General features: G+C 39.5%; 8 protein-coding genes across 14 annotated transcripts; 2 read left to right on the forward strand and 6 right to left on the reverse strand.

Moving 5' to 3' along the window:
- Window positions 1-657: 657 nt before the first annotated feature.
- On the reverse strand, window positions 658-2,306 carry LOC117572255 (nuclear speckle splicing regulatory protein 1). Its single transcript, XM_034254956.2, has 2 exons — window positions 2,155-2,306; window positions 658-2,091 (listed from the first exon to the last, which is right to left on the reverse strand). Exons 1-2 carry the CDS (start codon window positions 2,163-2,165, stop codon window positions 927-929), a joined length of 1,176 nt encoding a protein of 391 aa, XP_034110847.1. The 5' UTR covers window positions 2,166-2,306; the 3' UTR covers window positions 658-926.
- Window positions 2,284-3,747, forward strand: LOC117572263 (40S ribosomal protein S15Aa). Its single transcript, XM_034254967.2, has 2 exons — window positions 2,284-2,404; window positions 3,087-3,747. Exon 2 carries the CDS (start codon window positions 3,089-3,091, stop codon window positions 3,479-3,481), a length of 393 nt encoding a protein of 130 aa, XP_034110858.1. The 5' UTR covers window positions 2,284-2,404; window positions 3,087-3,088; the 3' UTR covers window positions 3,482-3,747.
- A 3,342-nt stretch (window positions 3,748-7,089) lies between these two features.
- Window positions 7,090-8,811, reverse strand: LOC117576886 (peroxiredoxin 1). The gene is made up of 2 exons (XM_034262012.2): window positions 8,654-8,811; window positions 7,090-7,987 (listed from the first exon to the last, which is right to left on the reverse strand). The coding sequence occupies exon 2, from the start codon at window positions 7,985-7,987 to the stop codon at window positions 7,403-7,405; it is 585 nt and encodes a 194-aa protein (XP_034117903.1). The 5' UTR covers window positions 8,654-8,811; the 3' UTR covers window positions 7,090-7,402.
- Window positions 8,812-9,597: 786 nt separating this feature from the next.
- LOC117573975 (FAD-linked sulfhydryl oxidase ALR) lies at window positions 9,598-11,242 on the reverse strand. Its single transcript, XM_034257523.2, has 3 exons — window positions 10,543-11,242; window positions 10,235-10,476; window positions 9,598-10,169 (listed from the first exon to the last, which is right to left on the reverse strand). The coding sequence occupies exons 1-3, from the start codon at window positions 10,894-10,896 to the stop codon at window positions 10,007-10,009; spliced, it is 759 nt and encodes a 252-aa protein (XP_034113414.1). The 5' UTR covers window positions 10,897-11,242; the 3' UTR covers window positions 9,598-10,006.
- A 75-nt stretch (window positions 11,243-11,317) lies between these two features.
- LOC117573966 (beta-parvin) lies at window positions 11,318-13,469 on the reverse strand. Its single transcript, XM_034257509.2, has 5 exons — window positions 13,264-13,469; window positions 12,747-12,836; window positions 12,415-12,686; window positions 12,108-12,292; window positions 11,318-12,047 (listed from the first exon to the last, which is right to left on the reverse strand). Exons 1-5 carry the CDS (start codon window positions 13,382-13,384, stop codon window positions 11,612-11,614), a joined length of 1,104 nt encoding a protein of 367 aa, XP_034113400.1. The 5' UTR covers window positions 13,385-13,469; the 3' UTR covers window positions 11,318-11,611.
- Window positions 13,470-13,863: 394 nt separating this feature from the next.
- On the reverse strand, window positions 13,864-14,366 carry LOC117565490 (transmembrane protein 203). Its single transcript, XM_034244597.2, has one exon. The coding sequence runs from the start codon at window positions 14,364-14,366 to the stop codon at window positions 13,932-13,934; it is 435 nt and encodes a 144-aa protein (XP_034100488.1). The 3' UTR covers window positions 13,864-13,931.
- A 4-nt stretch (window positions 14,367-14,370) lies between these two features.
- Window positions 14,371-15,091, reverse strand: LOC117565478 (ribonuclease P protein subunit p20). Its single transcript, XM_034244585.2, has 2 exons — window positions 14,825-15,091; window positions 14,371-14,763 (listed from the first exon to the last, which is right to left on the reverse strand). The coding sequence occupies exons 1-2, from the start codon at window positions 15,002-15,004 to the stop codon at window positions 14,371-14,373; spliced, it is 573 nt and encodes a 190-aa protein (XP_034100476.1). The 5' UTR covers window positions 15,005-15,091.
- A 277-nt stretch (window positions 15,092-15,368) lies between these two features.
- LOC117565436 (uncharacterized) lies at window positions 15,369-20,205 on the forward strand. 7 transcript variants are annotated; one of them, XM_034244554.2, is made up of 4 exons: window positions 15,369-15,518; window positions 16,154-16,541; window positions 16,703-17,305; window positions 17,378-19,113. In XM_034244554.2, the coding sequence occupies exon 4, from the start codon at window positions 17,443-17,445 to the stop codon at window positions 18,634-18,636; it is 1,194 nt and encodes a 397-aa protein (XP_034100445.1). In that variant the 5' UTR covers window positions 15,369-15,518; window positions 16,154-16,541; window positions 16,703-17,305; window positions 17,378-17,442; the 3' UTR covers window positions 18,637-19,113. The 7 variants fall into 7 exon arrangements, with proteins under 7 accessions (XP_034100445.1, XP_034100453.1, XP_034100437.1 ...); XM_034244546.2 differs by having other exon boundaries at window positions 15,370-15,518; window positions 17,365-19,113; XM_034244562.2 differs by lacking the exon at window positions 16,703-17,305.
- The last annotated feature ends 2,895 nt before the right edge of the window (window positions 20,206-23,100 follow it).

Here is a 23,100-nt window from a genome sequence, read left to right on the forward strand (position 1 = left end):
TGTATGTGTGTGTCTGCAATGCGCTGCAATAACATAGCAAATGCAAAAGCAACAACTACAATTCCTAACCATGTCAGCTGAGCTATGGCGGCTTTCGCTTTTATGGCGGACACACCTATTTATAAAAGGGATTTGCGGCTAAAGGAAGCACAAAATAAATAAATAAAGCAAGTAAGAAAGCTAAAGTGGAATGCTCGACTGTAAGATACTCACTAGTTGTATTATTGCAAATGTAAAAAATAAGGTTTCTTATAATTTTCATTTTTAAAAGCAGTTTTTTTGAATTATAAAAAAAAATGATAACGTTCAAATATATTATGGACGAATTGCGATAAAATTTATTATTAATTTTTTTTAATATTCAAAATACAAACAAATTTTTTCAATAATTTTGAAAATTAAATCAAAATTTTATAAATTTTTAGCTTTATTGTTATAGTTTCTTTTTTTTCGTAGAAAAAATTGTTTTTTTATACAAGTTTCAAATTTTGTATACAATCTTAGACAAATGCAGAAGGAATATGTATTATTCTTTAGTTTATCTAAATTAGTGAATTTAAGAAGTATTGTCCTACATTTTTCCCCCCCATTCTTTCTTCCGCTAAAATATATTTCTTAACCAGTAACCAACACATCATACCCTTCATCTCACTGTTCAGCAAGTGTACAAAAAAAAAGAAAACCATCTTTTGCTTTGTTAGGTTGATATTTTGTTTTTGTCTTGCCGCTGCATACAGAATAAATGGAATATCTTTCGTTGCTCGTCTTGTTTTCTAGGCTATGCAAATGCCTCTTGGCAATAAAGAAACAAAAAACAACAAAAAAAGAGCCTGCATAAGTTATGCGCATAAATAAAGTCATTTCTTATATATAAAGTACTCGCTATTTTAAATTAACATAGTGTTCGTTTAATTGCAAACTTATGTTTAAGCGCGTCGCGCAAGTTTGCGTTGATGATAGCGTTCCAAAGCTGCATCAAAAACTTCGCCCACTGTGCGCTTACGCCAGATTTTCGTGCGATCCACTGTCGCCTTTGCCACTTTGCTTGGCTCTGGCTCCTCGTGCTTCTCCTGCTCCTTCTCCGTCTCCTTGTTTCCACTGCCATTGCTAACTTCGCTTTCTGTTGCAGGCGATTCCTCTTTTGATTTGGACTTTTCTGTCACTGTCTTTGGCTTTGTCTTGTGTTTCGCATCTTCAGAAGCAACTGCTGCCTTGGACTGTTCCTCTTTCTTCTCCGTCTCCTCGTCACTAGACTCGTCTATGCTGAAATCGGAGTCGGCATCAATGTTGTTGGCCAAATGCGCTTTGTTGTTGCTGTTGCCTGGTTTTGTTGAATCGTTGCCCACTGTTTTCTCGGCTGCCTCTGCTGTTGACTGTTGTTCCTCCTCTGCTGACTCACGACGCTTGCGATAACTGCGCTGCTTGCTGCCCGAACTCGAAGCATCTTCTGTTGGGCCAGCTGGCGGTTTTGGCTTTGGTTGTTGGCCACCCAATTTCTGCTCATACAAGTGACGATAGAAACCATCGAGATCCTTTTGTTTTGTGACATCGCCAATCGCCTCCAAGTACTCATCACGCTCGTCCTGCTCCTGCAGCTGTCGTATGGACTCCAATTTCTTGCGATACGCGGCTGTTACATAGGTGTCTTTGTCCTTGAACTTTTCACCCTCGGCCTCGCGATCTTTTTGCACTTGTCGCTCGATACGCAACTCATTCTCCAGCTTGCGACGTTCCGCATGCTCCATGAGGCGACTGATGTATTTGGCCTTACGTGGTTCCTTTTTCTTCGTCTCTTTCGCCTCCTCACGCTTGCTGTCCATATCGTCATACAGTTCGTCATACTGAAAGATGGTTGGATCTTCGGCCAAGGCTTTCGCTTGAATGTTGCGTGCCACACGTCGCTCCATCAAACTTGGCCCGCTGACAACAACGCCTCCTGCCTTGGGATTCGCACGCATTTGCGGCGGACCGGCGACATCTTCATCACTTGCACTGTTGCTGCTCTCATCGAAGACCGATGGCCGGGAAGCTGGTGTTGGTCGTGTTACAGCCAGCTGCTTCTTCTGCTGACCCGGTATGATTAAGCCAAATCTATGATATTGTTTATTTATTCAAAATTCAAAATTTTTATATTTATATTTATTATTTACTTACTGTTTTGACATCTTGACTTTGTTCAGTGTTGTATAGTGCGCCAGAAACGATACGCACTGCGCATAACTATCGATTGCCGGTGATATATATCGTGCACTGCAGTGCAACTCTGGGCTATCGCATGCAACCCTGCGCTGTGCGAATGCTGACAGCTGCGCAGCTGTCAAATGCGGCGATATGGACTTCCTCTTTTCCGATACGTTCGCGGTCGTGTAAATTTGTGTTGAAAAATCACAAAATTAAATCTTAGGTAATCCGCGTTGAATTTACTCAAATTTAATGAAATAAACTCGATAAATAATGTACAATTAGCAAACGCATTGAATGCGCTTTAAATTTTGTGTGTGTGCCTTGCAAATTATGTGCAAAAACTTGTCATATTCCCACTCTACGTACTTTTATATTTTTTTTTTGTTGTGTATGACAACCGAAGTGTCAATGTTTTGCCAGCAACGGTTGGCGGCGTTCCGGCACAATTAACAATTTCAAAACTGTGTACAAAACAAATGCGTGCAATGCACGGCCAAACTCTTTTTTTAATACATATTTTTTTGTACTGTTTTTTTTTCTGTGCGGCACCAAGTTGAGTTGCCACCCGTTGTTGTTGTTCTTGCCACAACTGGGAGAATGCAATATTTTTTTTTTAAGTGCGCATAATATGAAAATATATGCAGAATCTTATTTGCATTTTACTGCAAAGCACGCAGAAGGATTTCATTGCGTGGCCAAGGTCTTGGAACACACACTTCATTGTTGTTGTTTACGCGCTGTGCGGCAACTTTGCACCCCGCCCCCTTCTTGCGCCATAGCTTCTGTGGTATGCGGGAATACAAATTTTGCAAGGCAACCGCACGTGTTTTTCTTCATTTTTTGTTTTGCAATTTACACGCGAGGTAAACTAATTTTGATTTGTTTTCCGTTTCGTTTTGCAGCCATGGTGCGTATGAACGTTTTGGCTGATGCCCTTAAGTGCATCAACAATGCTGAGAAGCGCGGCAAGCGTCAGGTGCTGTTGCGCCCCTGCTCCAAAGTCATCATCAAGTTCCTCACTGTGATGATGAAGCACGGCTACATTGGCGAATTCGAGATCGTTGACGATCACCGTTCCGGCAAGATTGTCGTCAATCTGACTGGTCGTTTGAACAAATGCGGCGTCATCTCGCCACGCTTCGATGTTCCCATCAATGACATTGAGAAGTGGACCAACAATCTGCTGCCCTCTCGTCAGTTTGGCTACGTCGTGTTCACCACATCCGGCGGTATTATGGATCACGAGGAGGCCAGGAGAAAACATCTGGGAGGCAAAATCCTTGGATTCTTCTTTTAGGTCGCCGTCTTCTTCATCACCACAATGAAAACGAAGGGGGAACAACAACCAACCAAACAACAACAATCTACAAATTTTGTGTGTGTGGGGAGTTGAGATGATATGTAAAAAGTTGTTTTATTTCCCATTCGCGACAAATACGTTTTACGTTCCTCTAAAGACAAAAGCAACAACAACATCGTACGCACATTCAAAACAACAACATCCAGATGAATGTTCTAAGAAAACGCGAAATAAAATGATTAATACATAATTTTTAATAACAATTGAGACTTTTTTTTGTTTTGTACCATGTTAAGCCCCCTTTATGTGACTTGTATTGCAGTAAATAATCTGTAAACCAATTCAATGTGTAGTTTGAGTCATCTTTCTTTTTTTGTTGGCCAAGTAATACACGTGTGGTTCAGGCTAAGATCCGAAGTAGTAGAAAGTTAACAACTATATATTCAAACTCATTCTGTATGCTCGCCAATTATAGTTTTTATTGTGCCAGTTGTTCAATTAGAAAAAACGTGTATAAATCTTAAGCTAGTTGTTTACATCGAGCAGAAGATTTTAGATATGATGCAAAGCCAAATTATTTTATAATATTAATGAACTTTATTTTATTGAAGAATCTGCAAAGCATTCATTTGGCATTACGCTAGTTGTTCAATTAGTAAAGACGTGTATAAATTAGCTAAAGCAAGTTGTTTACATAGAAAAGAAGATTTTCAATATGATGCAAAGTTAAATTTTATAATATAAATTAACTTGTATTTTATTGAACGGCAAGGCATTCATTTAGCATAGCGCTGGAAGTAAAAATAAGAAATCAAAACATTGTTTTCACAGGTTTGTGATGCCCAGATCTATATTTATTAGAACCACACAATATTATAAAATAATATATAAACAATTTAATCTCTTAGATGAATGGAGACTTGGTTCCTTAAAATAAAAGCTTTAAAATTTTTGTTAACACCCGGGCCGAAGTGTGACCACAAAATTTTTGCGATATACATTACTAATGTCGATGGGATATACCAAATATAAACAACCTGGTTACACTTTTATAGCGCTTGCAAAAAACGCGTGCAAAACGGCGCGTCATTTTGAAAACATAGTTATTTGTATGTTCTTCAGAAAATCGAGATCCATTTTCGCACAATTTGAGTGTCTTTCATTAAAAAACAATAATTTAATTACAATTAAGGAGATATGTGATTCAAGTGGACATTCAAAAGTATTTGTAAATGTCAAAAAAATAGTTCACTTGTTAGAGTAGGATAGAAATTATTAATAAGAGAACACAAAAAACTAGTTAATCTTTACATGCGTAGCCACCTTTTGTTTTTGCGAAATAGTGCTTCTAAAGATAAATCGATTTCACTAAAAAAAAAAAAACAAAACGAGTAATATCGAATTACTTAAGTCAGCTGAGCGGCAATTTTGTTTATGTTGCCTACTTTTAGGCTTGGCTGCTAAGAATGGCGCGGCATAATTCAAAAACACACGCAAAAGGACTTGCTACTCAATATAAATTAGCTTCAATTAAACTGTAATTAAGTATAAATTGAGCAAAAAAGCTATGTTGCATGTTTTGAAGATGTCTAGATTGATGATTGATATGTTTATAGGACAACAATGTTGGCTACATACCATTTGTGTTCATCGACCTAACCCCTTTTTCTATACGCCCACGCCCAAAACTTGTACTATCGGGCGGGGACTTATCATCTTGTCACAACCATGAGTATACATAAGCACTCGAATGTACGTGTGCATTGGCCCGATATTTAATTGAAAATACCTATCACAGATTAAAGACTTACTTTCTGCCGCCTAAACATATTGATGGGCATGTGTGCACGCTGCCCTATCATTATTAAGAGTCCAAAATGGCAGAGCCCCACATACACACATTTATAGGGTATGTGTATGTGTGGTGTGCTTTCCACACGCAATTCTAATGGCACGTCTATCGCAAGCCGACTTTACTCGGTTATCAGTTCCTGACCGTATTCCGTATTAGATTGTACATACTATATAAATGTATGTAGTATAATTTGTATGAAAGAGAACCATAAACAGTTTGCGGCGAAAAAATAATCATATTTAATATTGCCGTCAGACAGTTTCAAGTGATGTACATAGGCACTTACACATACAAAGCTAATATACGATTATATTTGCTTTTGCCATTGGAATGTCATTTCCTTGATGGAAGTAATTGCAATTCACACAGATGCTCTGACCGCCGCTCTTTTGGAAAGCAGCATGACTTTTGAAAATATGGCAATAGAGATCACAGACGCCCTCAATTCGTGAAATGAACAAAACAGCAAAGATGATTTTTGCTTTATTTTGTTTTACCCATTTCTCCGCTTTTCAGCTACACAAACCTTTTTTTTTTATTCAATTGTTTTGTGAAGTTGGCTTTCGAATTGTGATTGGATTTTTTTGTTGTTGTGGGTTTGTCGTTGGCATTTGCAATGCTGACAATGATAATTGAAATAGTTGTAGAGCAGAATGTGAATCAGCAACGACAGCGCGGCAGCCATTAACTTAATTGTTTGCAAATAGATTCTCTCTGGGATTGAGTAATTTTTTAGTGCTATGCACGAACACATGCATATGTATTATGTTGATGTTTCCAATGGAAAGTGACAGCGTAGGATACACATGCGTACACACTCACACACGCACACGTTTTTAAAGCTCTGCTTTGCAAGTCTATTACACACACACACACACACACATTCACTTGCACAATTGTCGACTGCTTTGCCAGCTGTCAAGCTGTTAACGAACATGCTCAGCTAAATTATGTACATAAATATGCACACAGACATGCCGTGTATGTGTGTGTTGTAACTGTATTTGTGCATATATTAAACAAAAGCAGCCGGCAAAAAACATTTGAAAGGGTTTCGGTTTCTGGTAGCTTCGATCGCGCTTTATGTGTGTTTGTGTTTGTAAGAGGTAATGTTCTTAATGTGTGTGCTTGTTCTGTTTTCTCGAGTGTGTGTCTGTGTGTGTGTGTGTGCAAAAACTAGTTTGGTCAAAGAGACGGGGACGTAGACCTTGTCTTAAATGGCACAGCGCGTGATGCGCTAGCAGCAGCAACAACAACAACAACGCCGTCAACTTTGTGGCCTGTGACTGACGCATACTTTAATACGGCGGCCTGAAACGAAAGCAGGCACCTTAAGCTGACACGTACACACATACACAATGTGAATGGAGATGTGTGTGTGTGTGTTTGCATTGCACAGCTTCAACGCGCAAAATGAAATGGAAAACGAAAAAGAGAATTGCACTTTTTAAGAGAGGGGCAGTGGGCCACGCATAACATCAGCTGTGGGCGACAGAGACAGACACCGATAAATGATGACGTTTGTCACGTTCTTGCAGCTGTTGTCGTAGTTGTTGCTTTTGTTGTTGGAGTAGTACTATTTTTTATTATGCGCGCATTAAAAGATTCCATAATCGCAATCAAGGCTAGACGACGACGGAGCCAATTCATGAGTTGTTCGCTCGAGACTACAGATAAGAGGCAAAGTCTATTGTGCCGGGCGGCAACAGTTAACCGCAGAGATAAAATAAATATAAAAAAAATCCACGTGTTTTGGTTTTTTTCTTTTTGTTGGTTACTATTCAATACGGCTTTATTTATTATGTTGTATTTGTTGCAAGAAACAGAAACTGTTTTGCTTAAATTAAATGTATTTGTGTGTGTTGTTTGTGTGTATGTAGAGTGGGGAGGGGTACTTGGTACATCTATGTATTAGTGGTGAGTGTTAATCGTACATGTGTGTGTGTGAGCAGCCTCTGTTAACGTGTGTGTGTGTGAGTTTGATTTCATCAATCGAAAAAACAGCCGGCGTTTTTTTGTTTTTTGCCACACTTTTAAAGGCGAATAATATGCATGTTTAGTATTTAGGATGTGGTCTCAAAGTACTCCTTAGACTTGGTGGGATCAGCCACCATGGTCTTCTGTCCGGGCTTCCAGTTGGCTGGGCACACCTCTCCGTATTTATCGGTATACTGGAAGGCCTGAACCAGACGCAATGTCTCCTCGACGCTGCGACCCACGGGCAAATCATTGATGGTGATCTGGCGCAAATTCTGCTTATCATCGATGATGAAGAGACCGCGGAATGGGATGCCACTCGACTCATCCAAAACGCCATAATCGCGGGCCACCTTCATCGACTTGTCGGCCAACAGGGGGATGTCCATGCTGCCCAAGCCGCCCTGCTTGCGTGGCGTATTGATCCAGGCGAGATGGGTGAACTGGCTGTCTGTGGAGCAGCCGACAACTTCGCAATTGATTTTACGGAATTCAGCTGCATGTTCGGAGAATGCAATAATCTCGGTGGGGCAGACGAAAGTAAAGTCCAGGGGGTAGAAGAAGAGCACCAAATATTTGCCCTTATAATCGCTCAGTTTGATGTCCTTGAATTGTCCATTGACGACGGCGGTGCCGGAGAATTCGGGAGCGGGCTTCTGAAGTTGGGGCATCTGTGAAACGATAATGATGATATGCGGTTACACTTGCGCATTTTAAATTGTACAATGTACATAAACCGGGCAGACACTCAATAAATATGGCGGAAATTACAAAGCAAACATGGCGGACAACTAACAAAATTTCCAATTGGAATTTCTCAGACTCTTCACCTTGGAATTTGTGTGTTGGTATTTAAGCAAAATGGCACGAAAATTCGTGCTTCAAGTATTCATTATGAATTTGTGTTATTACGAGCGTGTGCCTTGTGTAATATTACTTTAATTTGAGAAATGCACAAAAATTCATTCGTTTCAATTGCAGACGACGCCATGACGATTTTCTTTTTTTTTTTTGTCAGCCGGCTAAATTTGCAAAAACAACGGAAACGTTTGTGTCTGCACATGTGTGTGTGTGTGTGTCGTATGAGCATTTTTTTTCGTGCCAATAAAGCAAAATGTATGTGTACATTTGTATAGCTGTGTACATAGAAATGGTGCGAAAAAATCTTGTGAAATAATCATCTTCACAACAACTATAATAATCATCATCCGTTTTTGATTTTGTGTCTTACGCTCAGCTGCAATTTCTCTTTGATTTTGTCAATTATTTGCGAAATGTACATAATTAAAAGGTCGTGTTCGGTTCGGTTCGATTCGTTCTGGGCTGTAATAACTCACTTTAACTTGTTAATACAATTTACAGCTGCAAAATGTGGTTAAATAAGCGCGTCGACGCAAACTTTTTTTTTTATTATGATTTGCTTATTGCGAAAAAGCACCGGGACGTCTGTTCGGCTCGGCGGTTTGATATGAATTATGCGCTTGTGAAAAGTTAATTTTAAAAGACGAACGTAAATCCGTAACAGAATGTGCTGAGAGAATAATTGGAGAGCGCGAAAAATGATGTACAGAATAGGCAGAGCAAAGTTCAAAAGGGAGAGAGCGCTGCCACTGTAAACCTGCCGACGTCATTAATAGCATGGTGTAATAAATACATATTTAAGTTTACTGCACATGCTGTATGCCTTTCAACTATAATTAATGGTATTCAATAATTGAGAAGTCACATTTTCTTAAATCTTCGAACGTTATTTTGTATTTACAATTGCAATTCGCTCAAATTGCCACATCTAATTATTGATATGGCAACGCTACTTGCAGGTTTCAAAAGATAACGCACATAAAAAATATAAATATATCAATGCGTTCATATATCGGCACACTGTCCTTAAATAACACTTATTAAATGCTAAATTGTAAACTGAAATATTTATACGTATATTTCTTTTTGTTGGTAAATGAAATTTACTCAAGTTGGCACTGTTAAGCGATTTTTCTGGCAACCCTATTGTCTTTATTTTCAAAACTTGGCGGGCAACCTTATCCCCATTATCTTAAAGCAGTAGAGCGCATAAATATGCTTTATTTATTTGTTAAGTCATTATTCGTGAACCTTCCACAAATCTAGAAGAGTTGCGTGTGCAGCACTGACCCCATTATCGTTTTTACGTTAGATTCTTTTTTAATCGGTCACCAAGGTACGCTTGAGTCATGAAAAAGTTCTAGAACTTGGAGGGCAATTGTGAAATTCCCCAGAGTATTTCATTAATGTAATGTGATTTACCGCAGAAAAAAAATATATTTTTTCTTTTTTTTTTTAGTATTATAATACATACAGGAAATACGAAATTTTGTCCACAATACAGCTCTTAGACAACAAATTTTTGGAACATTATGTTTTGTTTGTGGATGTTTGTAGGTGTGTTAAGTGTTAAACATCCAAAACTTGCAATTATGTTTTATGTGTGTTTAAGAGGCAGGCAGGCGGGTAGGGGGTGGGTTCTTGGACTTGAATTTGGCAGCTTATTCCATATAATTAAAGTGGGCTGCCTTTCCGCAACTTTTGTTGGACAATTCACAAATGGTTTAAAACGCTTGCCACAACGTGAATGCGGCTGCTGCTGCTGCTCGAGGAGTTGCATCATGAGCTGTGTGTGTGTGTGTGAGAGAGAGAGATAGAGGTGATTCGAGCTAATCACATGAACCATCCAGCCAGCCATCTCGCCATCTCTCATTGACTTTGGAGCAATCGAAGAGCGGCTTGCCAAGTTTGTCATTCACACGATTATGGAACTTGCATAACCACAATGCCAGATCCTTTTGCGAATTGACATTCACGGGATTCACCTCGATACTGTAAAATAACATAACATATAAATTAACTATTCAATTAATCAAAAAAAAAAAACACTTGCTTACTCGGTGCGAAAGTCCTTGGCGCAGTATTCACAAGGATAAAGACGTGAGAGCACCTCGAAAAAGGTGCGCATATCACGCTTCTCTGTATCCGTGGGATTATCCGAATAGAAGGCGGCCATTGTGTGGAGCAATCCCCACGTCGAGATGCCCAGTCGGACCTTATCCAGTGGACAATCCTCTCGTGGCGCCGCCAATCCCCCAGCATTACTCACATTGAGTTTCTCATTTGCCATATGTTTCTCCTGCATTTCAAAATCACTTAATCATTGACATTCACTAAACAAAATGACATTTATTGCAAGACTTACCTTGGCTGCTTGCGTGTTGGAGATGAGACGTTGCTGCTTCGACCATGACTTGAAATCATTGCAGGTGCGACAATTGCTATCTTGTTTTGTGCCTCGATTACTATTATTATTGTTGTTATGCTGCGTCTGGTTGTTATTGTATTGTGCACCATCCGCTTGCGGTTCTGGCGCCGGCGGTGGCTGCTGCTGTGGTTGTTGTTGTTGTTGAAATGACCATCTAGACATGTTGGAATCGGGATCACGCAAGATGCGTAACACAGTCTTTTGCAAGCGGCGTATTATCAATCGGGCGCCCTCACGATTTGGAGCTACCTTACTGTGATAGCTGTGACGTCGAATGAATTCTTTCCACATGGGCAGTCAGCTGTTTATTCCGCTTATCTGGTTACCTTAGCTAACAGCGCTGTTACAGCGCTGCCAATCAGAGACTTGTTAACGCAAATGCGACGCGCTGTTAATGTACATAGCGGCAAACCGTGTCCGTTCAGTGCTGCAACAGTCTGGCAACCTGTTTCCCTTTTTGTTTATTTGAATGAAGCCCGCCAAAAAAATTCTTGAAAGTGATGATAAATATGGAATTAAAAACACTGCCGCTGCTTTTGCTTTTGCGTTACTCTAAGTGAGAGAGATTAGTCTTTTTTTGTTTTTGTTGTAACAAAACGGATAATTCGAAATTACACAATATAATTTATTTATTTAAATACTTTTTTTTTCCCATTTCTCTACACATGTCAATTTGGTTTCGACAAAAGAGAAAAGAGGAAAAAAGGGCATTTGATCTGGCATTTTGTTGTTTTTATTAATACAAATGTATATATAAATTCATTTAGTAACAACTACGGCAATCGTACCAAGTTAACAATTGGGCTTTGGGTTAGCTTTAGCTTTTTTTGTTTGTTTGTTTGTTTTCAAGGCAACAACGGTATTAGGCACACACATAGAATATGTCGAAAAAGACATATAGAGAGAGAGTTAGCAGGACATTCGTTGAACTGTTTTTCCATAAATTATTATTTTTATAACAAATTTTTAAAAAAAAAATGTATATATGGTTAAATTGCTCATCTGCTCAGGCATAATCCCTGAACATGGTGAACAGACTGTAAAGAACACGCAACGTTGACTTCAGATCCATGTTGACAATGTCCTCGGGCCGTGCCTTTGGCTTTGGCAGTCCCACATCCTGCATCAAATCAAAGGCGAACGCCACATTGTTCACCATCTGATCGACATCCTGCGGCGTTAAATGGAATTCATGCAACGGCACAAAGAAACCGCCAAGCAGTCCCATCAACAGACACAGATAGACGCCATCCCGAAAGTCCTTATTCAAATCATTGATCTCGAAGTTCAGCTTAGCCAAATGCTTATTGACGAACGTGATGAGCGACTTCTTGACAACGGCCAATTTGTCGGGTGCGCAATCAATCAGCGTATCAAACGCATCCTTCTCACAACGCATGCCCAGATCATCGTATTCCGATGTGATTTGCTCCAGGAATTTTCTAAGAACGAACTCGTTAATTACACAATCAAAATAATATTCACATGTTGCCACAACTCACTGTGCATTAAGGACACCGGCATTCTTCTCGGCAATGACCACAGTGACAAAAACATTTTCGGGCAGACGGACGGGCGCCCGGAAGTGTCGCACTAGAGCGACCAGTAAATGCAGGATAGCCACAATGTTCTTGGAGTGCACGCTGGCCACCGACCATTTGGGTATCTTCTGATGAAAACCGAGTGTCTGTTGAGCAAGCAAATAACAAAAATTAAACAGGCTGATAAGGATATAAATAAGCCTAAGCTGCATAACATCTTTAGTAATGTCACCGTGTCTCTGACTCCAAAGATATTCTTGGTACTCACATGATTGACGGCCTTCAGGACAATGTTGAGCTTCTCGTGCTGTCCCTGCTCGGATTGAGTCACCTCGGGCACGTCCAGCTTCTTGCCTGTCAATTTCTCCCACAGCTTGTGCAGCACTTGGCCATCGTACATGTCTTCGTCCAGCTGTTGGACAATAATGCGCTGCTCTGCCAACTCATCGTTGATCCAATCAATAAGAATCTTTTGCAGTTTTAGCACCTCGGGATCACTTATCGATTGTGGATCGATAACTGCGCGTTGTTCATGTTCGCCTAAAGTGCGAGGGAGACAATGTAATTGAATAATTGCACTTATTTCGATTGGTTACTTACGCAGCGCATAATCTTCGGGTGGGATATCATACTGATTGGGAGAACCGGGCGAGTCGATGGCGTATTTACCTTCCTCCTGGACTTTCTTGACTGCAATTCGAAGAGTGAGTGCGTGAGTGTGAGCGAGAAAGCATTACGAGTGGGAAACGTAAACAATAGATGATGACGTCACAAATGTGACAGACGGCCACCCCAACCCCAACAAACACACATGCAAATGTGTTCACACACATCACACATACACATACACCTCCATGCAAACAGATCAGTTTTGAATTTGTTTGTATGCGTCACAAATGTAAATGACGCAATGTCTTTTTTTAACAACATCTGCTCAATGAAATGCTGCACAAGCCCTTATTTAATATATTCTACAGTGCACTGATCATTTGGACACTATACTGGTTCAATAACTGCAAGACTTGCACATTGTCCAGCCATATTTGGCCAGATTTTCAAGATTTCACTGCGTTCTCCTTTTGAAAGGAAGGTGGGCAGGGAGAGGGAGGAGGCTCACCTTCTCGAGTGCCGCGTTTGCGACCGAGTGTGCTGAATTTATCCCAGAAGCTATCCTCCTTTTCGCCCTTTTTAATAGTGGTGGGCGTGTGTGGTGATTTGGGGCGATTTAATGTCGACATTTCGCTTGAAATAAACAACGGAGCAACACAAAAAAAGCGAATAAAACAAAAAACCAACAAAGTGATGGGGCTGCAAAATACTCGATACTGTTGCTGCTATCGATACAGCAAGTTCCGCGTAGGTGTGTTTGCAATCGAAAGATATAATATCGATGCAAAAAACTATTTATTTTTTGCTAAAGTCTCAATACCAATTAAGCTGGGATTAAAAAATGTTGCATTTAGAGTAATATCATGTTGCCTGACATTATTATTCAATATATATTAATTAGTTCTGCTTAGGTATGACCACCGATAATTATGTTATCGACATCGAAAGCAGCTGATATTTGAATGTTGTTATCAACTTGTTGAAATTCTCTATTAATATTAATTGAACTCGGAATGTTTTGTGTACAAAAAAAATATGTTTGTATTTCTGCACATTCATCAGATTAGCTTAGCTTACAATAACTTAACGTACGGATTGATGCATGGTGTTATTGTTGTTCAATATTGTTTAGTTTACTTTTAGTTTTTATAGACAATATGGTTAATAAAACATTGTTTAAATAGAGTTGGGCAGCTGGCAAGCGCGTACTGCAACCAATTGCAACAGCACAAAGATGGGTGTGAAGACCTCGCTATACTCAAGACCCGTTTTGCCCGACAATTTGAGACACAACAGATATTTGAAGATGGCAATCAGAACAAGGAAATATGTGCTCCACATAAAGCGATGCAACGCCTTGCGTTTGTTATCCGAATCCAAATACATTCGTATGCCGACAATAACACAGAAATAGGCATTGCAAATATCGATGAAAAACAATGGACTAAAGATGCTAAACCAATCGTTCATCATCTCCGGGAATAGATTGTTGAATGTGCCGGCGATTTTAAACGCCAGCGTTATTGTGAAGACCAAGAGGCCGCAAAGATTCACCAAAATCTCGAATTCGGTGAGGCCAAGCCAGCGAACCAGCTCAGATAGCTTAAACATGATTTTACTTCTGTTGTCTTTGCTTTTGTTGCTGCTGCTGTTGCTTGCGGTGTGTTTGCTGCTTTGTCTTTGGCTGATGTTGATCGTGAGCTGGCAAATTTGCTGGCACTGGCAATTGGGGCACCACAATATCGAACAAACTGCTGTTGTAGATCTTAATGTGCAACGCCGAGTTGTTGCGCTGACGAAACGTTAAATCATCCTCATCACACAGCGGATGCAGCTCATCCAGCAGCTTAATTGTCGACGTATTTATCACGTAACTTAGAGCGCCCTCCGAGTTCTGAATTAAACGCAATGCCAAATTGAGACCACGTGTAATCGAATATCCCATGCAATGCAGATAGATTTCCTTAGCGCCCGAATTAAGCAGATCTTCGCATCGCTTCTGTTGTGCCTGCCAAGAAAATGCAATTTACCAATTGCATACTGTATATATGTATGTATATTGTGCTTACTCTAAAGTCCGTCTTGCTGGTAATGTAAATATTATGCCTGTTGTCTGTGGCAGCTGCACGCGGAGGTTGTTTACGAACCACACGATGATTGGGATTGGCACGTTGGGGATTGTAGTTTCTTCTATTGTTGTTTCTAGGCTTTGCACCGCGCTCAATTGTTGGATTGCTGTTGTCCATCATCAAAAACAAAAACACGGAGAAATATTTAATCTCCCATCGCTTCACTCACTTTTCTGCCAGTCTGCCGAATGAGTATGTTGTATTGGCAGACAGTACTTGGTTTCCCTGTTATCGAGTACTTATGGCGCTATCGATTTTTCGATTATTAAGTGCATTTTCAAATATCTTGTTTTGTTATCAAATATAATTTCAAATTAATTTATTATTGCAAAAATTATTCATTTAAAAGAAACTCAATTTTTTTAAAAGCTTTATACTGTTTTTCCAATAACTGCATTTGTTGGAAACTCTGCTATATTAGTGTATCTGTACTTGCTTAAAAACTAGTATATTTTGAATTTTGAACGACTCTGTCACACTGTAACATTTGACATTATATCGAATATTTATTATTCGATTCACTCGTTCCAATACACAGATTATCGTCGACCGACTAGTTTCGTGTGTTCGTAATAGCCAAGAATCAATCGGGCATCAGTTGAAAATTTTTCCTCGTACTTTCGGAACAACAAAGGTATGTGTTTAGCAGCAGCAGCCGCAAAAAAATTAAAGAAAAACCTCATCAACAAAGCGCAACTAATTCAAGTTGTAAGCCAGTGGCTCCAAAATAAATATTGCATTTATGCAACACATTTTTAACACATACATCCGCACACACACACATATGAAAAGTATTTTGTCATAAGTTCGCACTCACACAATCACACACACACACATACAGATACATTTCCAACGCCGCTGGTTATAAAAAAAAGGCTTTAGGCACCAGCAGGCAAAAGCAAATTACATAACTTCCAATTAAATTTGACGGCAAAATAGTTGTGGTAAAGTTCTCTATTTCGGCATTTAAGTAAGTTATTAAAGTAAGCAAGCAAAAATCGAATAAGTTTTTTTTTAGCGTTAGTTACATAAGAACTTTAACAGTGTGCGCAACGCAAATTTGTAATATTGCAAATACAATATTTAATTTTTTGGCTTGTCGCCGCTGCCCACTTCCCTTCGTTAAGTATTATTCCATAACGACAAAAAAAAGAGTAGAAAAAATCGAAAGAAAAACGTAATAATAACAAAAAAAAAACTCCTTGCACAGCGTATTTGGGTCCAAGTAACGTTTTGTATTCATGCGTTCAAGTTCATTTTTCCATGCAGGACGTGTGTACAAATCCGCTCCCAACCGATTTCAGTTATACAAAAATACAAATGCATCAAATGCAAAGCCGCAAAGCCAATGCAAAGCGCACATAAACACAATTAAAACGCACGCGCCCTGCCCCGCACCGCACCATCAACTACAGCAGCAGCAACAACAACAACATCACGCGAACAACAGCAACAAGAGAACAACAGCAGCAGCTGCGTGACAATAATTAAAAAGGGTGGCAGCACCACTACCACCTTCTGCGGGATACTCGCTAACATAAAAGGGTGGCAGCGCCACCTTCTGGACAACAACAACAACATCAAACTGCAGCTTCAATCAACGGTCAGCGGTGGCAGAACAACAACAACGACAGCAAACGTGGGATAAAAGAAACAAGTAAATTTTAATATTCCTTATTAAAAATACAATCACAAAAAAGTAAACCCGCAAAAGTGCAAACTGCAAAGAAAATCGCCACAATTTGCAAATTGCATAAGTTTTTGATTATGAATTTGAAGCTCTTCAATATTCCTTCATAATTCTTTATTTTCCGTCAGCCTCAGCCGACAACTGTTGTGCCCTGTGCGCCGCTGCTCTGCTCTGCTCTTCACGGCCCTACTTACGACAACATGCCGATTCCATAGACAAGATCAAGTGCAATTTGAGAGTTATCGTGCACGCGAGTTGTGCTCTTCTTTCACATTGGTCCGTCCGCTTGCAGTTACAATAGCCGCTGAGACCCTTTGTCAATGCGTGTGTGTGTGAGTGTTCTAAACTAAAGCAAAGCTTCGCTAGTAAAGCGGTGTGGCAACGCTCCACACATCATGCTGCAATTTTTGTGGCTTTAATAAAAGTGAAAAAAGGGCATAAATGAGCCAGTTGGCCAGCTGTTATAATGCCAAGACTAAATACAACAATTTTACAACGAGCTGCTAGCTATAACTTTTCATTATAAAAGCTGCAACTCTGTGATCGTGACAGTCTGGCAGCACAAGGCAAACGGTATGGCAGGCGTGGCGAAGATTCTATTTGAAAAATATCAAACAAAACAAAAGCAAATTGTGTGAAGAAAACAAAAGAAAATAATATTAAAGCAGAGAAGGCGTCGTCAAAAGTAAATCGAGCGAAAGTAAAGCATTTGTATATTGTGTATATAATAGGTATATATACAGAAATCGTGACGAGAACAGCAAACACTGATTGATTTAACGCGGCACAGTTTCGAATTGCAGATCGACCTGGGAGACTGCGAGAAGAAGTGAAAGAAGAGTGAAAGAGCGACAACGACGACGACGACATGTCTGCGGCACGATTACCGTACTATCAACAGCAGACGTCCGATCAGCGTCGCCGCAGCAGCAGCCGTGGACGTCACAGCAGCAAGAGGCGCTCCGTTGAGCGTCGTCGTCACAGTCGCAGCCGCAGTCGCAGTCGCTCCGTAGAGCAGCGCCAACAACGTCGTCGCCACAGTCGTGAGCACGATCGTGATCGTGATCGCCACCGACGTCATCATCATCGCGATTCACGCGATCGCTCCTGGGAGAGAGAACGGGACAGAGAGCGAGACAGGGACAGCAGGGACTATGGAAGACGCAGCAGCAACCATTATCAGCACGACACGCGTAGTCGCAGTCGCTCTGCCACGCCGCCAGGCACCACTTCATCTGCCTCCGCCTCTGCCTCTTCGTCTGCTGCACGTCGCCAGATGCAGCAGCAGCAACAACTGCTGCAACCACAGCAAGGAATTGGGCACAACAAACACAAACAAATGACTGATCCACGTATGCTGCCCACATCGGTGCCCGGCAAGAAGGACAATGCCATGTCCGCTGTGGGTGCCTATTACAATCTGGATACCGACGAACCCTTCGACAAGGAGCGCATTCATCGCGAGATCGAGGAGAAACTGCGCGAGACTCTCGCACGCGAGGGAAAAGTATATCCGCCGCCAAAAGCGGAGCCATCGCATCCAGTGTTTGCCAACGATGGCTCGTTTATGGAACTCTTTAAGAAGATGCAGGAGGAGCAGCAGCGTCCCCATCACCAGCACCATCAACAACAACAGCATCAGCGACAACTCGATGCGGCAACAGCTGCTGCCGCCGCAGCCGCTGCAGCAGCGAGCGCTGCCATCATGATGTCGGATCAACCACAACACCACCAACACCATCAGCAGCAACAGCATCCACAACATCCTGACGTGGCATCGCCCTTTGGCATACTGCCTGCGATAGCTGTGGGCGCCGCCAGCAGCGCAGCAGCGCCGTATATTGCAGCAGCTGCAGCTGGGAAATCGGCGCCACCGCCACCGATGGTGGGACGACGACGTGGCGGCAAAATACTTAAGACCGGCGTGGTGGCCAAACTGAAGACGCCCAACGAACGCGACGTCGATCCAAAGGACTTTTGGTCACTCTACTTGGCCGAGGTCAATAAATACAAGAGCAATGCCTGCGACACGGACAACGGCAAGCGGCCGTTGGTCAAGTGAACTGGAAGCCTCTTTTTTTTTTTTTTGGATGTGAACTTGAACGCAGAATGCAAAACAATCACAAAAACACACTCCACACACACACACACAAGCAAAGTAAAGAAAACAAAGAAAAACACAACAGTTGGTGGCTCCAAAAGCAATTAATTTTGGATTACATGGTCACACTCATTCTCAGCCACACTATTTTTGATGATGTAAGCTCGTTATACGAAACAATACAAAATATAGAAAAAGAAGAAAACAAAGCTAAACAACAGATCAGCAGCAACTATTGATTGTTGCTGACACATTATGAATTATGTATTACGATTTAGGTTTAGCATTTAAGCCGCAGATTGTACAGATTTTTAAGCCAGTATATATACCGATATATATTAAGCATTAAGCAACAAATCTCTAGTTTATATACACAGCTACTTTAGACTATGATACTTTATATATATACAGATATATTATATATTGATAATACTACAATTCACATTTGTACTGTATGTGTGACGTGCGGATCGCAGCATCGAAACATGGAACTAACGTATTATCGATTCTTTATATCTATCTCTCTTTTTTTCATATGTCTCCCTCTCTCTCTCTCTCTGATTAATGTGCAACACATCGCGCACAAAAACAAAAACAACTTGAACAAAACGCATTGAACATTGAAACATTTATAATTTTAATTTGAATTTTGTAAATTCTTAAAATACTTTTCTTATACATTTTGTTCATTTTGCTATCATTTATCGTACTCCATCTTACTCGCTCACTCCACTCTCTCTGTCTCTCTCTCTCTCTCTCTCTCGAATTTTATGCCCTGGCTTATGATTTGTTTTGGTTTTGTCGTGTATTTGTTGTTATATTTTTTTTTTTGTTTGAGAACTCTTTAAAGTCAATATATATGCAATTTTTCATGTCTAAAAACAAAAACAGCGATAAGTCGTCAGCCGACATCATGTCCGCCTACAAGATGGAGACCGCCCCCTTCGATCCACGTTTCCCCAACCAGAACGTGACACGCTACTGCTATCAATCGTACGTGGACTTCCATCGCTGCCAGAAGAAGCGTGGCGAGGATTTCGCTCCATGCAACTACTTCAAGAAGGTCTACAAGACGATGTGCCCCAATGCCTGGGTTGAGAAGTGGGACGATCAGCGCGAGAGCGGCACATTCCCGGGTCGCATCTAAAGTGGATGCACTGCAACCTGTCGCCACGCCCACACACCAACACACCAACACACACACACACATAACATAAATAATACCAAACACCATGGACAAATTGAATAACGTTTAGAGGGGCGCAAACTACAACAACAACAACAACAACAAATATACACAACAATTGTTACAATTTGAACCAAAAAAAAAAAATGTATTGTTTTTTCTTTCTTCACACACACACACACACACAGTTACACACACACAGACAGGCGCGCGTACGCTAAGCTAGATGAATTTGTTCTATGGTATATAGAAAATACGAATACACAACAGAAAAAACGAAAACACAACACACAGGCAACTGTATGCAACATGTGTATTAATCAATAAATAATTGACAAAAAGTACACATCGAGAATGGATTATATATATAGTATATAGCTGGGTGACAAAGTTGTACTTTCTGTTTCTGTGTTTTAAGCTGCCTCAAAGATTTCGTCTAATGATAAAAATTCAATCAGCTCTAAGATGATCGATTTTATAGATTACCAGTCATAAAAAATGTTTAATTACATTTCTAATCTGTTGGCGATAAAATGACATCAATATTACCAGCTACGATATTACGTATACGTATTTTACTGTATTAAATTACGTATACGTATTTAACTTTAGCAAAATTTCATGTTTATTATACCCATAGAGTGGAAGTGTACGTAACAGACAGAAAAACGCATCTCCAACCCTTTAGAGAATATATATTCTTCGCATCTAGTCAACAACCGACACGATATAGCCATATCCGTCTGTCTGTCTGTCCATCTGTATGAACACCTAGATCTCACAGACTATTAGAGATAGAGCTATCATTCTTTTTTGGCAGTATTTGTTATGTTTGCAAGCAAATCGATTTGTTTTAAATACTTGCCACGCTCACTTCTGCCACTGCAAATCGAATAACGGATAGTTTTGAAGTTAGAGTCGAATCTTGGTGCATACAATAATAACTATAGTTTTTGTAATTCCTGAAAATGTTGAAAATTGTAGAAGATATTTGAGAAATACTTTTGTATGGCCTAAAAAAGTTGTATATTTTGTATACACATGTGTATTTGAAATATAGTACTGTATCGATATACCAACAGCTGTTGGTATACTTTTAGTATTTTTTGGTATATTTTGAAAATGAATACCACACTATTTTGCTTTTATTCAAAATACTTATACTTTATACTTTAAGTATTTTATGGTATATTTGGTATATTTTAAATTTAATACCGCACTATTATGCTTTTATTCAAAATGGGTAGTGGGTATCTCACTGTCGAGCACACTCGACTGTAGCTTTCTTACTTGTATTTTTAATTTTACTCAATAGAATTCATGCTAAATTGAATTAAATTAAAATTGAAATTAAATAGCAATCTAGAAAAAAAGGTTTTAGTGCAAACTTTCGACAATCATTGATCGTTGATCAGCAAATGCAAAAAACGTAGTTAGCTCACTTTTCAGCTAGTTAGTTGATTAGCAAAGAAAAGAGTGTAGTTAGCACAAATTTCTAGTTGATCAGCGTGATGCCGATGATGTTGTCCAGATTCTTAGGATCCTTGGCTGCACTGCAATAACAGAAGAGCGAGGATTTCAATTGGAGGTACCACATCTTTTTTAGATGGTTGCCCTAACCAGCCATCACGTAGATGCCTGGCATGGCCAACTGATGTGATTGATCGATAGACGACACATTTGCAGAATCTCCAACTCGATGGCGTCCAGAGGAAACAGCGACATTGCAAAACTCAAGAGAGTTGATCGCTTTGGTGGCAAATTGTGGAATAAAAATGGGTTTTTTTTTTGTGTTGTTGTGGCTCGCATTATTTATTTTTATTTTGAGTTCGATTTCGAACTCAATCTAGCCTCTGCTGTATATATAGATTTATTGTATATAATATGTTTGTTGTAGGTCGTTAAATATGCATTTCCATTAATTATCATTAACTATATATATAATATATTATCATATAATATAAGCAAAAGTTTGCAACTTTTGTCAAGATAACAGCTGCCATTTGTTCATTAAATGCCAGTAGCAAGTACCAAGAAGCTATGCTACAATAAATCTTTGTTGCACTTTTGATAAAAAGATCGGTTCCGATAACTTAGGTCTTAAGACTAGTAGAAGTAAACCCGATTAGACATTGACCCAACCACGATCGTTGACTGATTGACTGACTGACTGACTAGTTTTTGATTGAATTAGCTGTGATTGAGGACGGCAGCAATTCTTCTTCTTCCTTAGCAGGACTAACACGGACTAACGTTTCATTACAGAGTTTTGTTCTTTGGTTTCGTTTTCTCTTTTAAATATATAATGCTAGGTCAATGTCTAATCTGCAGTTCCTCAACGTGAGTTTGTACTGCAGTTTTTTCTTTGCATGGAGCTTATTTCATTCAATTAATAATAGAGAGAACCTTAGCTTAGCCTTAAACTTTATGATAAATACGACAAGTACAAGGATTTTTTAAATGCAATTTTGCAAAATTTCATAACGTTCTTTTTTTTCTCGGTTATTTAAATTCCTAATAGGCAACTGTACAGATTCGTTTGCTATATTTTGGCGTAAAATTCGGTTCCCGGACATGTTAAATTTATTGTACTTAATAGGTATGCACATCATATATATATATTATTGTTGTATTTGCTATGGATTACTATGTAGACTTGTTTTTAAAATCGAAGGAAACATCAGTTGTAATTAGTAGATATATGCACTATATATATGTATATAGTATAAGTTGTATTCGAAGAGCGGAAAAAGTTGTTTCATATGTATTTTGTTTTTTTTTTCTTGGAATATGTTGAATAACACAGATCACAAACTCATTAGTAAATTGATAATTATAATTATTATGTGTGCATTTTGCAGTTGCAGTTGCAGTTGCATTTTAGGAATACGCGATTCAACTTAACTTCGACCAGATACGAGTATATAATATTTAGTTACTAGAAGAAACAATCCTTGATACACAATCCATTTTCAATCAATCACGCAAGTCAAACTTGTTACAAACACTGGCTACATTTACATTCACTATCTTTTCGTATTCATATACTTATATTATTATATTCTTGTGTCATAGTAACATCCCTTTACTTTATACTTATCTTATGTGTTTTTTTTTTTTTTGGTGCAAAGGTTTCCTAACTTCGATTATTGGGGAATATCATAATTATGCTCTTAAAGTGCTAGGAATGCAAATACATTTACAGTATTTTCATAATTTATCCATTATTGAATTAGTTT

Source organism: Drosophila albomicans, chromosome X, assembly GCF_009650485.2.
Source record: "Drosophila albomicans strain 15112-1751.03 chromosome X, ASM965048v2, whole genome shotgun sequence".
NCBI lineage: Eukaryota > Metazoa > Arthropoda > Insecta > Diptera > Drosophilidae > Drosophila > Drosophila albomicans.

What these genes read in the sequence shown, in the direction of transcription:
- LOC117565478 (XM_034244585.2), bottom strand. Translation starts at nt 15,004, where the DNA reads ATGATGGACAACAGCAATCCAACAATTGAGCGCGGTGCAAAGCCTAGA. An exon ending in CCAGCAAGACGGACTTTAGA is followed by an intron (nt 14,764 to 14,824) that starts GTAAGCACAATA and finishes TTTTCTTGGCAG; the next exon opens with GCACAACAGAAGCGATGCGA.
- LOC117573975 (XM_034257523.2), bottom strand. Translation starts at nt 10,896, where the DNA reads ATGTGGAAAGAATTCATTCGACGTCACAGCTATCACAGTAAGGTAGCT. An exon ending in CCAACACGCAAGCAGCCAAG is followed by an intron (nt 10,477 to 10,542) that starts GTAAGTCTTGCA and finishes TTTGAAATGCAG; the next exon opens with GAGAAACATATGGCAAATGA. An exon ending in GCCAAGGACTTTCGCACCGA is followed by an intron (nt 10,170 to 10,234) that starts GTAAGCAAGTGT and finishes GTTATTTTACAG; the next exon opens with TATCGAGGTGAATCCCGTGA.
- LOC117565436 (XM_034244554.2), top strand. Translation starts at nt 17,443, where the DNA reads ATGTCTGCGGCACGATTACCGTACTATCAACAGCAGACGTCCGATCAG.
- LOC117573966 (XM_034257509.2), bottom strand. Translation starts at nt 13,384, where the DNA reads ATGTCGACATTAAATCGCCCCAAATCACCACACACGCCCACCACTATT. An exon ending in ACCCGAAGATTATGCGCTGC is followed by an intron (nt 12,687 to 12,746) that starts GTAAGTAACCAA and finishes CTCGCACTTTAG; the next exon opens with GCGAACATGAACAACGCGCA. An exon ending in GCCGGTGTCCTTAATGCACA is followed by an intron (nt 12,048 to 12,107) that starts GTGAGTTGTGGC and finishes GTTCGTTCTTAG; the next exon opens with AAAATTCCTGGAGCAAATCA.
- LOC117572263 (XM_034254967.2), top strand. Translation starts at nt 3,089, where the DNA reads ATGGTGCGTATGAACGTTTTGGCTGATGCCCTTAAGTGCATCAACAAT.
- LOC117576886 (XM_034262012.2), bottom strand. Translation starts at nt 7,987, where the DNA reads ATGCCCCAACTTCAGAAGCCCGCTCCCGAATTCTCCGGCACCGCCGTC.
- LOC117565490 (XM_034244597.2), bottom strand. Translation starts at nt 14,366, where the DNA reads ATGTTTAAGCTATCTGAGCTGGTTCGCTGGCTTGGCCTCACCGAATTC.